The following is a 19,769-nucleotide window of genomic DNA, read 5'->3' as shown; positions in this document are numbered from 1 at the left end:
GTGCAGCCAGAGGCAGTTTTCATCAGCTGTCCTAATGCAAATTGTTCCTAATTGGGAATCAGTGCCCTAAAATGAACACTAGGAATTACAAATTTGCTTTCTTGTTCTTCCTTTTTTCTTTCCTCCTTCCTGAAGTTTTCCATGAGTAGAGGTTAATACCAATTATTGAGATAGGAAGATTTTGCAGTACAAGAGTTATCCATCACTAAATTGCTATTTCAGAGAAATAATTCATTTAGGGAGATAATGTGGAAGGTATTTTGCAATATAATATTTTAGCTAATTGGTCAGAAGTTTACACCATCTTGATTTTTGTGGTAGAACTGTTAGAAATTGAAGTCGTTTTATATCTGTTCTAAACAGATCTATCTATTAACTGAAAATGATAACAGATCTATCTATTATCTGAAAACTTCTGTGGTTTTATAAATATTTTAATGATAAAACTTAATCACTTGTATTTACAGATTAAACTAAGGCATCTCTGAATTGTATAAGATACAGTATAATTGCATAATGTTACTGCTTATGTTGAAGAACTGTAGAAGTATGTACTCCTATTTGCATATTTCATATGCTATTAGCATGGTCTGTGTCTCACATTCTTATTAATTGGGTTTGTTGCTTGTGTTGGCTGCTACTTAATATTCAGCTAGCTCATTATATATATTTTTAATAAAAATTTTTAAACTTTTTATCTTGGAGGTGAGGTTGTTAAATTAAAATTCTGAAAGCATAGAAACACCAGAACAGTAATGACTAGCAAGACTGGTAAGTGCTGGATTTCTTCTTAGGACAAGAAAAGTTAGAATGGAATTGATGAAACAGCACATTGCTTTAAGAGCTAATTGCAGTCATACTGAGCTGGCAAATCCAATCACCTTTTCAGTGTAAAGCATTAACTGAAGTGATGGATGCAGCTCTGGGAGGAGAAAATCAATCTAATTGAGGAAGTGATGAGTAGAAGATAATAAGGCTTTCCTGACCCTTGATGAAAACAGTTATAGCTGTGCAGGCTACCTTTATGACTTCAGTGAATGTTGAGCTTGTTTCAGGAGGCATCAAAATTACACATTTGGTAGGAGGCTTACTTGCAGAGAATGGTTACATTTTTTTGACCTCACAAAAGAGAGCCATCAGCTGCCAGGTTTTCCTTAAGTACCAGACAACAATTATAAGCAAAAATTTTAAGTTGTCACTTCTAATGACTGGTGATGACTGAAATGTGGGAGAGAAAGTTTAATGTAAAATAATCAGCTTAAGAAACCCTTCTGATAGATCTATGAGAGGTTCTCAGAAGTTCTTGTGGCACTGTGATAGATACTGCCCCATTTCAAGAGCTGTATTACTTACAATGCATGAAAAAATGAGAAGTGAGAATTTTAAACCTGGGTGTTTTGACACATACTGTCACATCAGCATGACTATGTGCTGGAGGATGCATAGCATGATATGGCCTCATAAAGTTATTCAGCAGTTCCTGCTCTGCTTTACCTTTCAGAGATGCTTGTGTACCAGAAGTAAGAGCTTGGCATTGGAGTGGTTTGTAGGAATTTCAGAATTCCACCTCTTGTGAAGCTGTACTTTAACAGCACAGTGGACTAAAGGGTCTTCTGTAGTACTTTTTTACCTTTGCCTTCTAACAAAGGCTACGTACTTGGGGTACATAGATAAAACACCAAAAACATCTAGGTTGTTTTTTTCCTAGCAGAAAAAAATCATTGCATTCTAATCTTGAATGCAAATGTTTCAGCTTGATTACATGATGACAAAATCCTTCTTTCGCCTTGGTTCTCTAGTTTGATCACTGTTGATGGAAAAAATAACACTGAAATTCTGACCTGCAAGAAGAAGAAAAGGCTTAAACAGTAAAATGATGACCTGGAGAACTGGATCTATGCTTGTTTCTGCCAAGTCTTTTGCCAGGCTTGGCATGCTGTGGCCACCATAAAAAATTTAGTATGAAAGGTGCCCCTTTTTCTTCTGGCTGTGTTAGTGGAGATTATCTGCTCTGCAGAAGTCCTGGCCTCTTGCAGCTGCTGCTGGTGGCAACCATATTTAAGAAGTTTAAGATGGCACATTCTTGAAAAAATGTTATTCCATGTCTTAAATTGAACATCCAGAATTATTGCATGCTTCAGGTATTTTTTTTTTGTGGTTTTGTTTTGTTTGGAGTTTTTTTCTCAGTTGTAGAACAAAGTTATTCTTCCAATTTTGCCCTGTTGTCCTTGTGTGACAATAGCAAGATGATGAATTCCACAAACAGGGCAAGTACTTGGTTTGGTACAGATTTCACTCTGTCTTCCCCAGAAAAGCTGTAGGATAGCACGTTGAACAAAGAAACTGAGTATTTCATTCTGAGTACAGCACAAGTTTTGTGGAAAAAAATATGTTGTAACAGATCTGGATTTTTCTGCTGATTCTCAAACAGAGCTGTGTAGATGATCTTCCCTCTGCCCTCTTCCATCACATTCACTCTTAATGCATTTCTGCTGTCAGTATTTTGAAGCTATTCATTCATTGTCATCAGACTCACAAAGCCTGATTTTGTGCGTTTGCAGGTATGTCTAATTTTCTAGTTTCTAAGTTTCTCTTCAGCAAAAATAATCAGAGCGAGAAAGCATATGGGTTAAATACATTATTATTCTGTTCTCTAAAAGTTACATACTTCTTGGTGAACCCTTCATCTTCTGAAGAGAACTGTCAGAACAGCAACACCAGCAAAGGCTTTGTTTCAGAGAGAAAACTCGGTCAGTTTTGAAAGTTTTCTTGCCTTCCAGTCAACAGAAACCATCTCTGAGATGAAATGCTACCTTGTACATGTGGCTTTTTAAGTAACTCAGCTGTGGAAAGAAATTTCTAATGGTATAAAAGATGTTATTTAATTATGGGGGGAAAGGGTAAATATATCTGTCAGAGGCAAACAACATGTGTTTGGTTTGTATAAGTGTTCTATTTAAAAACTGGATTGAAAGATTTTAATGCAACTTTTCTTGTTTTCTACAAATTTAATGGAAACAGGCACATATTTTGGTATTGTTTTTGTACAAAACCTTAGTTACAATAAAAGGAGAGAGAGTCTGAAGCACATAATTCAGTTGGTTTTTCTGTCTAAGAACTCAGAAACAGCCTTTGAAATAGCTTATTTGATTTTTTTTAATTAGGAAATGTGGAAATAAAGATCATTGCAACCTCTTTGGTAAAGGGAAACAGAATGGAAAATTATGAGAAGTGACAACATGAATGTCTGAAAAATGCTATGAATATGAATTGTCTGTCCCAAGTTGCTGTGCAATGGAAGGTGCCCATTTGAGTTCAAACTTTGAGGTCTAAAAGTGTCTTAATAGGTGTTTAGGTGTCCAAATGTGGTATTACTTCTTTTTTGTGTGAGATATCCAATTTCCTAACCTAATATAAAATCCAAACCTAATGAAAATAACCAAGGAACTTTTTGAGCATTTTTTGCTTTTGTGGTCACTTAACACGCAGACCAGAAACATTGCTGTGGGTCAGACTTTCAATTCTGTAATTTTCCAGACTTTGTTACCAATAAGCCACTTTAAAAATCATAGATCAGGCATCTGGCATAACCCTTTTCATTCCTGGCTCTGTGCCTAATCTCACAACTGTAGTGTAGTTTGATTTTTGTCCTGCTGTCTATTCCCACCTCCCCAGTGCTTCAAAAAAACCAGATGTCTTTGTTAAAACCCCTTATTCATAGACTTTAAAGATGAGTGCTGAGATCTCCATTTCATATTTGCCTTTGACTTTCTTTCCTCTCTCTAGCCCATGCAAAAGTACTTTGGTAGGTGTTGCTTAAACCTGCTAACTGGACTCTGAGTATTACGTAGTTACTATACTCAACTTAGTGTTGAAGTCAGCTTGTGTGCCAAAGTCAAATAACAAAGTACAGTGGGAAAAATGCTCATGTGCCAAAGTGCACCATTCAATTAGTTTGTAGTTTAAAGTAGTTCCTGGTTTGCCGCGAATGTTTCGTTAGTGACCATTCAGAGTGTGGTGGTGGGATCAAACTCTGTTTCTGAGAAATCTTGTCCTTTGAAATTTCAGTTTGGAAGAAATTTTTCTAGCATGCAGGGTTTGGAAATATGTTAGGTGGAAAATACCCCGGCCTCAGATGTGCGGATTTGTTGAGGGAGTCTTTGTTTCTTTGCCTGTTAGCTTTCTGATTTTCTTTTAACCAAAAGACTGGTAATTAAGCCACCTCAAATGCACTCATCTTCTTTTCTGGATTCCAAGCATATATCTTACTCTTGTAATTTGCTTTCTGTTTCTGTTTTGTGTTTTCTCTTAACGCATGTAGAGGTTCACTGTTGGATCTGTTGGTTTCTTCTCCCACAGCTGAAGAACTTTGTGGTCTAGATCTTTCCTATACACGAGGATAAATATATATCTGTGCTCACCATTATTCTTTAGCTGGAAGCAAAGCTAAACCCAGGTGGAATACTTGACAATCCCGTCCCCTCCCAGCAGTCCTGGAGTTCATTCGGAGGAGCTGTAGAGGGGGTGGGATTTTGTGCTATTGGGAAGCTAAAGCAAAAGAGGCTGGAAACTGGGATGATGGCAGCTGCAGTGGTGAAGGTTATGGATGTGTAAATTACCATCAGCACAGCCTGTTAGACTGAAAGAGCACATGCAGGAATTGCTCCCACAGCTGTCTGGAGCCAACGTTGGCCTTGCTCTCTCTGCCCAGGCAGCAGCTTATTGCTGCTGCTATTTGGTTCCAATCCTGGAATTAGCTTTCCCCCAGCTATTGGCTCAGCTGTTGGTAGCTGGTAAAAACTACAGGCAAGATGGATGGGCTCTGTCTGCAATAAAATGCATCTTTCCAGGTATTACAACACCCGCCTTGAACAAGTTTGCATTCTTTCTTTCACCCACTGATGAAGTATATGTTTTTGTTCAAGTTATTTGGCAAAATCATGGTAAAATTACATCAAAATGGATGAGCGTTTATTGCAGGCAAGCAGGAAACACTTACCAGTACCGGTAATTAGTCCACAGTTATGTGCTATCCTAAATTGAAAACTTTGCATGAAGTTAGTAGCTGCAGAGACGAAACTTCTTAAAATGTAGCTCATACTCCAGCCCCATTATTTCTGAAACAACATTAGAAAGGAAAACTTATTGTTCTTGTCATCTGTTTTCTGCCTTTGTCATTCTTGCAAGTTATTGGAATACAGAAAGAAAACTTTAATTTACTAATGTTTTCTTATTTCTTGAACAGCAAGAAGTAACATAGTTGGTTTTCCTTCACTCTCTTTTACATTTCCTTCAGTTTTACCTTCCCGAAAAAACGGAACGATGCATGCTTCTGAGTGAAAGTAATAAATAATACGTTGATGCCAGTTCTTACCACAGTGATGGATTGGGAAAAGGAAGATACATATTTACAGGTCCATGGTTTAAACATTGCTTGTAATTACGTACTTAACTGCATACTAGCAGGAGCTGTACAGTGGTTTGTGTTTTAAAACCAGAAATATGCCCACTGGAGTGGTCAGTATGTTCCTGTTTTAGTCAGGAAGGGACTGAGTAGGACTTCAGGCTGCCTGGAGGCCCATTGTGTTTGTGGCATCAGAAATAGGACTGAAACCACCAAACTTCAAATACCCTCTTTCACCACACATAGGACTGGAGATGATTTGTACTAATGACCCGCTGTGCTACTTGGACTCAAGTAGAGCATCATTTCCACGATGGCAGAAATGGATCTTAATATCCTGTGTGTGAGGAGGTTGAAGCAGAAGGTTCACAACCATGATGACCTTTGTGGCTGTATGAAAGGGAAGTGCTGGCCCTCCTTGCCAGAAGTCTCCACAGAAAGGAGATGGAGATGTTGGGAGGGGTTGCAGGAATATTCATGGCTATATCAAGCCTAACAATTTCCCTCTGTTATTTACTGCTGAACTGTTAAATTCAGACAATGGCTGAATGGCTTTACAAATCTGTGAATTTGTCAGTGCATCAAGTAATTTTTTTGAGCAGCCTTTGAAAAGTCCTATCACTAGCACCGCTAAGCTAAGGCGAATGTCAACAAATTCTTGTAAACAAGACACTACAGTTTGTGCTGCCAATAAAACCTTGGCTGAGGTGGTATTGAGGGAGTAGACAGAAGAAGCTGTCAAAGTACTGTGTTTCCAGGAGAAACAAGACTGAGTCATACTTGTTTACAGAAGAAGGTAAAAAGTAATAATAATAATAATAATAATACCAGGAAGCAAGCATGCCTGCTACATTCATTAAATAAAGCTCCAGGATTTCTGAGAAAAATACAGGTATCCACATTCATTTGGTAGTAAATGTTTGCTTGAAAACAATGGATTTTAACTGATTGCTGAGGTAAAAGTTGTAGAGAAGCGAGATGTGCTGTCTGGGAAACAGCACTGGGGTCTGCTAATTGAGAAATGTAAATGGAATCAGAGAATTTAGCCTGGTGGGGAGAAACAGCTCTGCAGGATGCAACATTTGAAAAGTTCATGTCACCATTTGAAAAGCTCATGCTCTTAATTCCAGATGTTGTAGATGTTCATTTCCTTCCCTGTTTTTCTCTGTTATTCCTCTCACGTGCATTTTCCTTGAAGAAGAGCTAGGGTGATAATAGTGATTAAATCCAAGGAAAAACACCCAATTGTATTTCATCATGTTTCTTGCAAGATGTAGTTCTTTTCTAATACTAAAAATATGCAAAATCACTTCCGTTTTGGTAAATCTAAATCGGAGGTAACCCATTTCTATTTCCATTGTTCTTTGTTCTTGAAACATGGAATAAAACATAATTTTGTGAAATCTGATCTTTGTGACTGAGTCTTGCAGAATAGCTAGCAGAAACAGGATTTTTCTAGGAGTGATCAAAATTGTAGAGAGAATATTCTAGTAGTATTCTAGTACATTTCTGTGCAAGTGTTTTAGAATATTTTCAGTAGCCTGATCCCATAAACTGATGTAGTCTCCCACCACTTGCGGCTTTTTGTTGCATTCTCAGATGTCTCGTTTTTCAGCTAGAAGCAAGTCATAATGAGGAGGCAGGTGAGGGCTATCCTTTAAGCATTTGCTTCTATTAAGTAACTGGAGAGGGAACCAGGGCCCACTGTAATGGCAGGCACAGCAGCCAGTGGACAAAGAGAATTGTCCTCTTTTATCCCCTCATGGTGCTTTTCACCATCATGCTCCCTAAAAATAATAACAAGAAGAAACAAAACAAACAAACAGACAAAAAAAGCTTGGCCTTCATGACGAGAATTTCATAGCAAAATGCTGTGGACTGACATAGCTGAGTTGATTACTTTTATGTAGCTAAAAAAAGATGGATATTGGATGATGCATGCAAATTATTTTTGAAGTGCCTTCCATGTGACTAATTGACTTTCCTTTGCTTGTTTCATTGGGTTGGTTTTGTTGTCCTTTTTTAACATTATGAGCATGTCAGTATCTGAAAGTGATCATTCATGAGAAAGGAAGAGGAAAAATGATTTGCAATTTTTAAAAAACATGTTGTGTTTGTAGCTTAGGTGAGAGAAAGACAGAGAAGATCTTTCTTAAATGTTGATAAGCATATGATCTGATGCTCTTGATCAAAATTTGGATGTCTTATACTTAGCATGCCTAGTTTAAATGTGCACAGTGAGGCAAGACTGGAAGCCCCTTAACCTGGAGATCACCTGCAGATACTGGGCTTGACAAATCCACTTCATTCTTGCAGTTCAAAGGTAATGGCGTCAGAATATAGACATTGTTCAGAAAAGAGTTACTTAAAGTGGAAATTTCAGACATAATGAAATTAGTTTTTCAGGGAGAATGGTACAGTGGAGATGGTGAAATTTCCAAGCCAGTTTTTAGAAATCAAGAAAAATTAAGAGAGGACCAAGTGGCTTTGTGCTTCTTTTTAACTTTTTCTCCTGTGTAAATGGAAACAAGTCATCTTTTATGCAGACTCTTCTGCAAGGTGGCTTTAACCACATATATTCATAAAACACACCTGGGTTTTCCCCAGTGGAAAGCTTCAGTATTATTTGAAGTCTGTCCTGTGTTTCTGGAGGCCAGATATTTTGGGGAGAAGGGAACAGGGAAATCATTCTTGTTTGTATAGAGGTTTAACTTGCTCCTAAGTAGACAGGTTTGTGGCATATAAAAATTTTATCAACATGTTTTAACTTCTTAATGCCCTGTTAAAAAGAAATCATACTGTCTTCCTTTTTGCTGAGTTCACTTTCAGAGTTGTGGTAGGCAACATAATATAAAATGAAGTTGGTCTCCAGAATGAGTTGAAGAAGTTGTTAACTTCACCTAGAAGGCTGTTGAAGCATATGTGATGCTGTGAGAAAGGTTTACACCCACTTGTGCATGAAGGTGACAGAAAGTCACTGCGTGTTTGAATATTTAAAGATCATTTATTCATTAGTAGTAAATTTCAAGTAGAAGATCAGAAACAAACCTGAAACCATGCCACAGCTGGGCACTGAGCTCAGGAAATATTTCAAAGGAAACAGTAGCAGTAGCCAAACATAGATTTTTTTAACCTGTTGTCTGTATCACTCAGAACTAAGAATGATCCCAGAAGATTCTTGACATACTAATCCACCAAATGGATTTGATAGTCAACTTCAGTATTTCCTCCTGCTGTCCTGTAAAAGTTTCCTTTCCATTCACATAGCGGTTGTAACAGCAGAAGAAAAAACTCCGCAGTCAGTAATTCAAGGTCGGTTCAACACTTGGTAGTCCTCTATGAATGGCACACAGGTCGTCCCCAGGGAGCCTCTACATAAGCTGTCTCCTGAGTGAGGAGGACAAGTTCCTGAGGAACTTTTTTGCTTCTTTCACAAACTGAGTGCATTTTGTGCAGATCTGTTCTTCTTTCAAAACAAAAATTTATTGGTTGATGGTATCATGAAGCGAGCATGTTTACAGTAATATTCAGCTGTCAAAATATGGTATGCTAATGTTTACTCCTTTTTTTTTTTAGACATTTCTTTAGCATTTCTTACTATTTGGGACATTGCAGAGTCCCTGATTCTTTATTTTCTCTTTAAAGGGAAGGGAGGGAGATTGAGAAACAGGTAACTGTAACTGTTTTCCTTACAGAGTTTCTGAATAAAATGTTCTCTCATGTTACCTTGAAGTAATCTTGTTGCTGACACATCATGATAATTTTCTTCATTTAGCGATGATAAGGCAGTAGAAGAACAAGCAGAGGAAGATGAGGAGCTAACTGTTGTGGAAGATGAAGATGCTGATGATGACGATGATGATGGTGACGAAATTGAAGAGACAGAGGAAGAGTATGAGGAGGCAACCGAAAGAACTACCAGTATTGCAACCACTACCACCACAACTACAGAGTCTGTTGAAGAGGTTGTCAGAGGTAAATTCATGAGCATCAGGCTTGGGGCTGAAAAACTAATCCTGCTGCTTTGCATATTTGCCCTTTACAACAAAAAAATGTTCCAAACAGCAAAATACCCAAAGTTGCAGTATTGTTGTGCTTTGGCTCCTGTAATTTGCGTGTTTAATCCCCTTGCCTTTCCCTTTCCTATTATAAATATTCTTTGGAGTTAGTTCTGCCACAACCCTTTGGGTTTTCTGACCTCCAGCCCTACTGGCACACAGATGCTGCAGGGACTGTCTGTCCTTGAAGTGTGTTTGTTGTGTATGTGTAAACAGAAGGGTTGGTTTTATTTTAAAGTAACATGAAATAAAATTCAACTGCCATATTTAGCAAATAGGACAGGAAAGTGTGTATGGTTTATCATGCACATGTGTTACAGAAGGATAGGGACTATCAGTTCCAAGCAGGAGTTTGAATGAGCTGGTTTGGTCTCTCATATTAAGAGCAGTGATGGGTCATTTTGTGTGGTTCTGTTAGATACCAGTTTGCTATGTTTCTTCATGAATTAATAATTCAGTGAAATTAGATTAATTTAAAATAACTATGCAGAAAAATGAACCTAAACTAATGAGTTCTACTGAGTGGGGAAGAAGGAAATAGGAAAAAATAGGATACGTGGAGTGAGAAAGAACTCTTCATTTCTAAAATTGAATTTTCATTTTATTTTTTAGTTATTAACAGGACTGCATTTTAAACTTTGAATTTTACCCTTATTAATGGGCAGTGTAGCAACATATTATTTTTAAATGCCATATTTCTCCTACAATGCATATTGGAATTAATTATCCTTATTTTTCTATTTTATAATACAGTTCAGTCTGGGTGTAAATCTCAGTAAAATTGATCCCAGTATTTCTACAAAGCTTACATCTTTACTGATAAATGCTGGAGATGGTGGCAGGAAATGAGATTAAAGACTACATTTGAAAAGAAAGGAGTTCTGACATGCAGGAGGCAGAGGGAAAATGATAGAAATTGGGGCAGTTGTGAAATGAGGCAGAAAACATCTGGCCTGCCTCCTTTCCTCTCCCCATGTTTCCCCATCCCCTGCCACTGGGGATTCTTGGGACTCCAGCAGTACTGGAGTCCCACATTTTGCATGTGGCAGTGTCCCTTTCTCTTGAGCCATGGTTCCAATGTTTATCAGAGGAGAGGGTGCTGGCTACAATTTATCATACCAGGGTACAGAAGGGTGCCCAGGGGATGCTTTGGAAAAGCAGAGTTACTTGGTTATATTTTTCAGCTCAGTCTACATGGAGCACTAAAGGTTTGCTAAAATCACTTGCAAATGTTTCTTTCTAAGCCTGGCTACTCAGTCTTGTGTGTTTCTGTCTTATATAACTGTTGAGTGTTTTGCTCAGTTGTTGGAGAACCTTTTCAGTGAGGAGGGGGTGGGAGCAGTTTATGTTCAAATCTTTAAACCAATTAAACATATTTCCATATATGAGCTTTTACCACCTGGGGATAAAACGCCCTGTTCTCGCTGGTAAATGAATATTGAAAAGGAAAGAAAAAAAAAAAGAAAAAGTACGCTTGATTTTAATAGGATTTTGGATGAGTGGAAATGACAAGTTTGGTAGAACACATTTCTTTACTGAGGGTGATGTTTCAAAGAGGTTAAGATTTATAGCTTTCAGGAAAGTAGTGTACAGTCACCTGAATATAATACATAACATGTAAAAGATAAGGTAAACTATTGAAGTGACCTTCTAGAAGCCATTTAGAAATGTATATATTTGCTGATTATGAAATGGTAGCATATTGTTTTTCCCAGGTCTAACATTTCCCACCTTGGGTGACTGTGAGGAAAATATGCATTGGTGCAAGTGAGGTGAGGGCAATCTGTTACCAATACAAGTTTTCAGCACAGTTCTGCTGCAAACCTTTGGGCTTCCTGACCTTCAGCCTTCCTGGGGCACTGATGTTGTAGGGACTGTCCTGGAGAGTAAGTGGTGTCTGACAGAGCTGTACTATGCAATGTGCTTGCTTATTTATTAAAGTAGAAGTGTCCAAATGACATAGCCTTGATCCTTGCTTTTGCTTCCCTTGCTACACACAAGAGAAAGCTGCTTACAGGGTCCCTGTCCTCCCAGTGCTGGCAGCAGATCCAGCATAGGAACTTGTGTGGTTAGCGTCTTGCTGATGCAAACACAAGTTTGTCACTGTCATTGTAAATGAAAGACGCAGAGGGATCTTGTTGAGAACGTATGTGTTAAGAAGTGGTCTTTGGAGACACCTTGAAAGCCTCTCTAGAAGGATTGAAGTGTCAGAGCTTCATTCATGTGGACTAAGCTCTGTTCCAGGCTGCCTTGCCCAAGCACTAGTCATAAAACATATCCTAGGATACTCTTCATAACCCTTTACAGCCACTTTTATGAAGCTGTAACTAATATTATGTCTTCAGCATTAAAGAACACAGAGTGGGTTTATCCAATTTGAGAGGAGCTGCTTTTCAAATGTGAACAGCTGTTGTAAATCTGTAAGTAAGGATCTGATAGTGGGCTGGTATTGAGCCCTTTCTCTGCCAAATCAGTTGAATGACTGATATCAGCCATAAATAATTAAAAAGCATAAATGCAGTGTTATACTTTAAAGATACTTGAGCTATTGAAGAATCAATTTTTCAGGCAGTTTTATTTCGGTGCATATTTTAATGAATTGTGACCAAAATAGTAATAGCAGAATCACTTATTTTCAGTGAAAAGGAAATTAGTCTTGCCTAGAGAATGAGAAAGGTCCATTGGCAGGAGGGTAGTATTTTCATTCAGTTTCTGCAGCAACCACATTTCTGTGTGTTTAGTAAAAAATGTGGATAAACTTTCCATAGCCCAGTATTTGCCAGTATTCACTTTCCTACCTTTTGTTAGAGATCATCTTTACTCTCAATTCATATGGAGTATAGCAGCACACCCTGTTTAAACATTTAGATATGCTCTTGCTGGGCTTCAGATGTTAAGTCCAGATAATTGTGGGTCTGAGATTACAGGGATTCAGATGGTGAAATTAGTGTCAAATCTACCTTTGATCATGGGGAGATGTTAGCATTGAATTTGTGCTGAAGAAAATATGGCTCATTTATGAAGCCCTGCTCTTGATTTTTGTCTCTGTGTGGAGCAAGGGAAGTGACTCTGCTGGCCAGGATTTAGGCGAGGGAGTGGTTTAATTTCTGCTATCATTGCCACAGTGTCATGGGTGTTGCAGAGCTACTTCTGAGGATCCAGGCTCCCCGTGATTTTTCCAGTGTATGATGGACGCAAGCAGGAGCACTGCTTCCCCCATCATTGTTTCTGCTGTCCTTCTGCACAGGACAGCAGAAGGACACAGGAGGTGACAAGAAAAGTTAGTCTCTCTTGAAAGAAAAAGTAGTTTTCACTTAGTGCTTCCCATCAACATCACAGTCAGATCTCATTAGAGGAGAGCAGCAGGGTCAGCACAACAGTCTGGCACAAAACACTTGGCAGCTTCTCTGCACACCTGCCAGCAGATGTGGGGGAATTGGCAGCATGAGCCTCACCTGCCTCCTCCAGCAGTGTAATATTGCCCTTTATCAGTTGGTTTTGCTTTCTCTAATTCAGCTGGATTTCTTTAGACAGTTAGGGAAAAATCTAAGCAGTGCTGCTTCACGTGACATTTTAACTGTATTTACAGTCTGGAGTTGCAAGTGAGAGACCATATGCTGGTTTCCTAGCAAGAGAAAAGTAGCCTGATTTTGGTATGGTAGGTTTTAGTGTCATTGATCCATCATGAGTGGTTTTTTTCTTAAGATTTTTATCTGAAAGATTTAAAATCTATTCAGTGACTTCTACCATATATTCTAAAGAAAGGGACCTGATTAAAAATTAACCCTGATTGCCAGACCCATCAGCTGGGAATTTTGGGACAGTATTAGTAGTGTATGCTACATTAACTGGGTTTTTTTCTACTCCGTAGCTTTGCCCCACTTTCATGGAATCATAGAATGGTCTGGGTTGGAAGGAACCTTAAATATCACCTGGTTCCAACCCCCTGCTATGGGCAGGGACACCTTATTCTAGACCAGGTTGCTCCAAGCCCTGTCTATCTTGGCCTTGAACACTTCCAGGGATGGGGAGTCCACAGCTTACCAGGGCAACTTTTCTTCTTTAAAAGGTTGTCATCTTTGTACTGCAGTAGTAGTTCCTTGTTCTTCTTCCTTGGCTTCAAGACTATACAGTATGCTTTATTTGGAGAGATAATGATGTGTGATTGCATTTCATATCAAGAAAACATGATTGGTTGCTATATAAATAGTATACATTAGGGTAGATCCACTGGAGTTTTTTGCTATGAGATCTTCATTAAGAATGATCATCTGCTCTAATTTATGAACAAGAACTGATAAAATTAACCTAATGGATTTGCATTTATAGCTTTTAATTAGGCATTTTAATTTAAATTAAAATTAAATACAGCTATTCCACCATAATATAATACTTTATTATATGTTGCAATTGGAGGAAATCTTCTTTATAATCTGGTGATCTTGTTGATGCAGACACAACATACTATTACCTTTTTGGGTCGAGGGCAAAAGTACTGAAATACTAAACACAGTTTAGTATTATTTAATGTTATTTTATGTAAAGTTGGAAGGTGGAGAGTAATTTCATTTGAAATATATCCTGCCAGAAAAAATTACCAAGAATCTGTTTCCCTAGAGAAAATGTCATTTTATTATACTGAAGCAGTAATTAATTGCATATTTTTTTGCTGAAGATTTTGCTGTATAAAAAGACTGGAATTCTTTTCTGGGCTAATCCAGACTGTTAACACATAACACACTGTTATGCCGTGTTAGCAGAATTATGATGTTATGTGGAAATAGTACCTTTTCTAAAACACATAAATTCATGAAACTGTATTGGCCTAGATTTTAAAAATCAGGCTGGACTTTTTGTTTGCGTTCTGGCCATCAGTGGTAACTTAATGGCACATTAGTTCCAAGTGTAGTTCTGTTGTGCACAAGAAATAGAAAATATATTTTCACACATTTGTTCCACTTCAGTGTTATGAGGCTTTGTATTTTAGCCAAGTATACCATTAATTTTTTTTAATATTCTAAATATGCCCTTGCAATAGCTTAAGAATAAACAGAGAGAAATTCGATCTTGATTACACAGGATGGAAATTACAATTTAAGGGTATTTAACAGCTTTAGAGGAGCTGTCCTCAGTATTGCATTGAGAAGTCATCATTTTGCTTTTTTTTCCTCTGTAAAAAAGCATTTTAGCAATTGTGTAGCTTGAGCACCAACTTTAGTCCTCGAGCATGTGCCAGCTTCACAGCTGTCTTCTCCTAATTCCAAAAACATCTTTTGAAATTAGCTCTTGTCTTCTAATACTCAAACTAAAATTTGGTTGCCTCTTCTAACTATATATTCAAAATGAGGAAGTTTTGTTTCAGTGAAATGATCTTCAAATATTCCCTTTTGATTGATTGAGTAAAAACAGTTGTGCCTTTTTAGAACACAGAGTATAACTAAAAGAAGAACTGCATTTGCTCTTGCCTAATTTTTCTCAGCTAGTTTAAAAATAAAGACTAATATAGAGGCATACATACTAATATCCTCAAACTATAGCTCAATTCCTGAAGATATGGAAGCCAAAATTAGTCCAGTCATGATATTTTGTATACTAGTGCATGAAGAAGGGGAGCATATATCTCATGATATATATTTGAGAGGTTCATTCCTTTGGCCTCTCTTGCAGCTACCAGTTATTTACTCTGTTCTTTAACAAGATATAAATGGTAAAATAAAAGATCTGATCCCATATACTTAAGCAACTGAGTGTTTGAGGTCCTCATTGAAGAGGCATTCAAGTCCCGTGTGATTGTTTGAATTGACAGTTTGAGCAGACAGCAAACACACACCAGGGCTAGTGGGCTGGTTCAGACCCCCAGTATGATTTAGTTGTGTGTACTTTTATATCAGCTTCAAACGTGCGGGACTGGTAGTACAGAAACGCTCATCAATACAGTATATTTTCCATTACCATGTCTGTATTTTCCAAGACCTTGCAGTATTTATAAGCCTTTCTTCTGTAGCATTAAAGTAAATACGTTTCTCAGAGGTGTAAACTAGACATGGGAAAACAATTTCCAGGACAGGTCAGAGTTAGTAACCTACCTCCTCCTGGTGGTCCTTTTTTTCTTAGATCTCTTCAAATTTAATTTCTGATTTAAGGTTTGGGGCTGACTGCCAGCATTAAATGAGCTTAGTTCTCATGATCACGTATATAAATTCATACACTGGAAAAATATTGAGTAAACTTGATATTTACAGTGATAGAAATATGTAAATGTAGCTTTAATTCTTCTCCCTGTTAGAAGATAAAATTTTATTTCCAATTCTTCTATTGAAAATGTTGTAATTAAAAATTTAAGTCCCATATGGAAAAAAAAGCATGGAGTTGAGATTTTGAAATAAAGCAATTATAATTTCACTTTGATTTGAAATCAGTTTTCTTCAAGTAGCAGGAAAAAAATGGTAATGAAAAATTTAAACTGCCATTCAGAACCATATTTTATATTTCCCTCTGTAAAAAATGATCATCAAAAGTATCTAAAATGTTTGCACATAAATTCGAATGAGTTCTACTTACAGCATTTTGGTAAATGAGTGCTTATGGAAGTACTTCGTATAAAGCCAGTATAAATCAATGTCCACATACTTGAAGACTGTATTTCCTAGGGTGCTGAAGTCCATGCTTTGCAAAGAAAAAATAACACAGTCAGTGCCAGTGTTTAATGTAACTGATTAGTTTTCAGTATTCAACTACTTAATTTAAAAGCAAATCAACAAGCTTTGCCACAGCACTGTCCTTCAGGGAGTGTTGCTGGCTTGGTTAGAAACAACTGGGTTTGCCCCAACATGCTGGAGTAAGTACAAGAAGCATGGAATGGGGGGAAATTGAATTACGCTTTCCTGATTATCTCAAAAGTAATTTGTCATGTCTAATGTTTTGGAGAACAAAGATATTAGCACCTGTGATTTAGGACACAGGATGAGAGAAATTTGAGTGTTGGAGTAGGTTGGTTTGGAAACTCTGAAGGGTCTAAAAGCAGCTGTTCATGAACCTGGGTTGTGGCAAAGGCTTGTCCTCTTTAATTGTATCCAATTTCTTGAAACTCAAGGCAAAAGTTTGTCTTTGGAGGGGGAAGAGTGAGCAAGTTCCTCAAACAAAGCAAAGCTCACTGTTACTGCTGTACTGGATACAAGTTATTTGTGGTATTTTGCACATTTGCAAAAAGTAACTCATCTTTTGCCTCAGTTTTCAGCAACAGAATTAAAATAAGAAGCAAAGACAGCTTTTAATTTTTTGGTGAATTATTACAGCTGGTGGTGAGGTCAGTGGCTCTGACCCAGGAAGAGGTGACCGGTCCGGGGAGATGGTCCCGAAAGGAATCGCCTTCCCGAGGCCCAGTGTCTTCCCTCAGCTGCTGGCAGGAGGGTCCTTGCAGAGGCTGTCAGCTCTTTAGTGATTATCAGCTCGTGATTCCTGCTCAGCTCTGCAGGGCAGCCTCCAGGCCAAGCCAGACCAGAGAGCGAGGAGAGACTCGTGTGGCTGGTTCCGCATGGAAGGTAGCTTTATTGTTGGTCCCCTCCGGCGAAGGGGAAAGCCAGGGACGAGAACCGTCTCTGAGCCACAGGGGCCGGAGGGCTTGCTTTTATAGGGATACAGGGGATCAGTAAAGGACCAATGGATTACAGAGGATCTGGGATGGGTACAGGCCAATGGGTTACGAATGATCTGCATAGTGTCTCCTAAAGGACTGTGGGTCTGTCTTTTCTCGCTGTGACCAAAGTGGTTGCCTTTCCACGGAGTCCTGCTGGGCAACTGCGAAATCTTATCTCAGCAGAGATCTGTCCAGGGCAGGGGCTGGGCATACCCCACAGTGAATCATTTAGCAGTGCATGCTGCCTGCCTGCTCCTAATATCTGCTAAAATACCATTGTTACCTCTCATAGACATTAATTGCTACACTTGGCAGCAGCAGAAGGAAAGGGAAGTGGTGGTTGGATTAACAGCCTGAGAAAACTTGTTGAGTTTCCAATCTCAGCACTTCATTTCCCTATCTTCTCAGCTGAGGTGTTGCATCTGAGAACCAAATGCGGTGGCTTTTTCTTTTAAGGACAAGTGATGGATGGGGATATAGAGAGGCACGGGAGGAGCATCTGGCCCATGAACAGGGGTGATGGGACCATTGCCCAGGAATAGAAGCTGGTTTAAAAATGTACCTTTGCCCCAAAGCAGAGGTGGAGGAATGCTACTCTGAGCCCTCCACAGAGAATGGCAGATAGGGGTGGTGACACTGGGAAGGGATGAATGACAGCAGTGACAAGTTTCCTAGACTGGACTGGCACCACTCTTCACTCTAATAGAGCCGTCATGAAACAGTAAACCAGACCACTGCCCCCTCTCTTGTTTATTCTCCATTTAGGTCATAAACATTAGAAGACAATAGAGCATTTCTCTCTGTGGTGACCTAAGTACCATGTAGGTCTCACCAAGAGCAGTAGGTTGGCAGTGCAGGCTGGAGGGAAGGATGTCCCTTCTGTGGTGGGAGGTGACAGGTCAGGCAGGAGGTCTGGCCATGGCCACAACGTGGGCTGCAAAGCTTCAGGCTTGCTCTTTTTAATGTTACTCTGTGGTTTACTGAACACTTGTTCAAGTGCATCTTCATGTGTATAAATGACTTAATTCACCAGTTCCAAAGTCCAATCTGATGGACAATAACCTTTGCTTTTGCACATTCAAATCTCTGTTGCTATTTCTGTGAGAGAGGTACCTATAGGAAATTTCAGATTAAATCTGTAAACAATTTCCAACCTGATAACAGTGCAAAATAAATCGGTTTTGATAGCAAAACAAGTATTTTGAAGGAAACCTGGAAGATGCTTAACTGTGTTGCTAGAGGCTGGCCCACAATCAGCATTAAATAAGAAAGACTGAATTGTTGAGACCTATGTATTTTCAGAAATTACATTTCCTGTCAGTAAAAATTGTTTTGATTGTACCTGTCCATTTTATGTCAGAAGCCAGTATTAATTTTTAATTGACATGTGACAGCTTTTCCAAGACTGTGCAAAGTTAGCTTTTTGTCAAGATTTGACTGTATAATTGGGTAGTATGGCTGGATTTGATTTTAAAATAAATCAGGGGAATTACTTGTATACTAAATATGGTCTATAATTAATCCTATGGTAATATACAATTAATTGTAATTAATGTGCTATGCAATTAATGATACTTACTTTGTTTTTTCTTCAAGTAAAACCTCAGTATTCCTTTCTGCCTAATTTCTTTGTACAGAAGTGCAGCATTTTTAGCACATCCTTGATGGTTGGGTAATCTTGGATCTGTTTCTCTCAGACTAAATGTATGCTTCCTGAAATTGATTCTTGATATTATTTATAGTTAGAATACATGAGTAAGTTAAACACATGTAAAATTGTACCTTTTTTGTATATTTAAGGAAATGTAGGTTGTATTGCCAGTGACAATTGGACATTAAAACCTATTTATGGTTTTTGTGTGCTTTTGAGGATAGTGAATTGACAGATCAGGACAGACACTGAGAAGCAGGATTCTTTGTAGCCAGCATCTGAGAGGTGATGAGCTTGCAGAGGATTTCCAGTGCTGGTGCACTGATATTTCTTCCTACCTTTCAACCCTTAGGAATCTGCTTTCCACAAAATTCAAATTTATGCAGAGAATTTAGAAGCCTCTAGTTTAACGTGGCAGTTTGTTTGCCAGTTAGTGTGTGGGATGAAAGTAAATGAGGGATTTATTGGTGCTTAATATTATGTATATTTGAAACTATTTGTGCAGCACACTGAAAGATGAAACTGTTTTTGTCTGTTTGGAACATTATTGGTAAAGGGCTATACGTTTACATGTGTAATTGGCTGAACTCCAAATTGCAGGCAGAATTTGCTTTGTCTTCCTTTAATTTGTGTGGTTTGGTTCTTCCTTCAGGTTTCCCTGTGTTGCAGGATGTAGGCAGAGACTATGGCAGCTCACAGTGATCACAAGCACAAATAATTTTAACTTTTTTCCTGTATATGTATTCATTGGGGGTGAGATTTCCTCCCATGGATGGTTTAAGCTATCGCAGTAATTTTATGTATGTGAGCCCTTGAACTGTGAATTGAAAACCCTGTGCTGGGTAGCTTGCAAAAGGGAGTTTCTTCATCGCTAGCTACATTTAAATAGGTGTCTGAAAAACATTTGTCTTCCACTATAATGCTTAAATGTTTGTTTGTTTGTTTTCTTTTGTATAATTTGATCAGGGAGAGTATGTAGACCTAAAAAAGAAGAGAAAATGTGTCTCCTTCTACTTGCAG

General features: G+C 38.3%; 1 protein-coding gene across 4 annotated transcripts in view; it reads left to right on the top strand.

The window, feature by feature from the left end:
* APP (amyloid beta precursor protein) overlaps positions 1–19,769 on the top strand; it is a 222,561-nt gene that overhangs the window by 124,063 nt on the left and 78,729 nt on the right. For all 4 annotated transcript variants that reach the window (XM_082279368.1, XM_082279367.1, XM_082279366.1 and 1 more), the window contains exon 6: positions 9,180–9,379. In XM_082279368.1, the coding sequence (XP_082135494.1) occupies positions 9,180–9,379 (200 nt within the window). The remainder of the gene's footprint in view (positions 1–9,179; positions 9,380–19,769) is intronic.

The sequence above is a fragment of the Coloeus monedula genome, assembly GCF_965178545.1.
Source record: "Coloeus monedula genome assembly, chromosome: 3".
Classification (NCBI taxonomy): Eukaryota; Metazoa; Chordata; class Aves; order Passeriformes; family Corvidae; genus Coloeus; species Coloeus monedula.
This window is presented reverse-complemented; position numbering and strand designations above follow the sequence as displayed.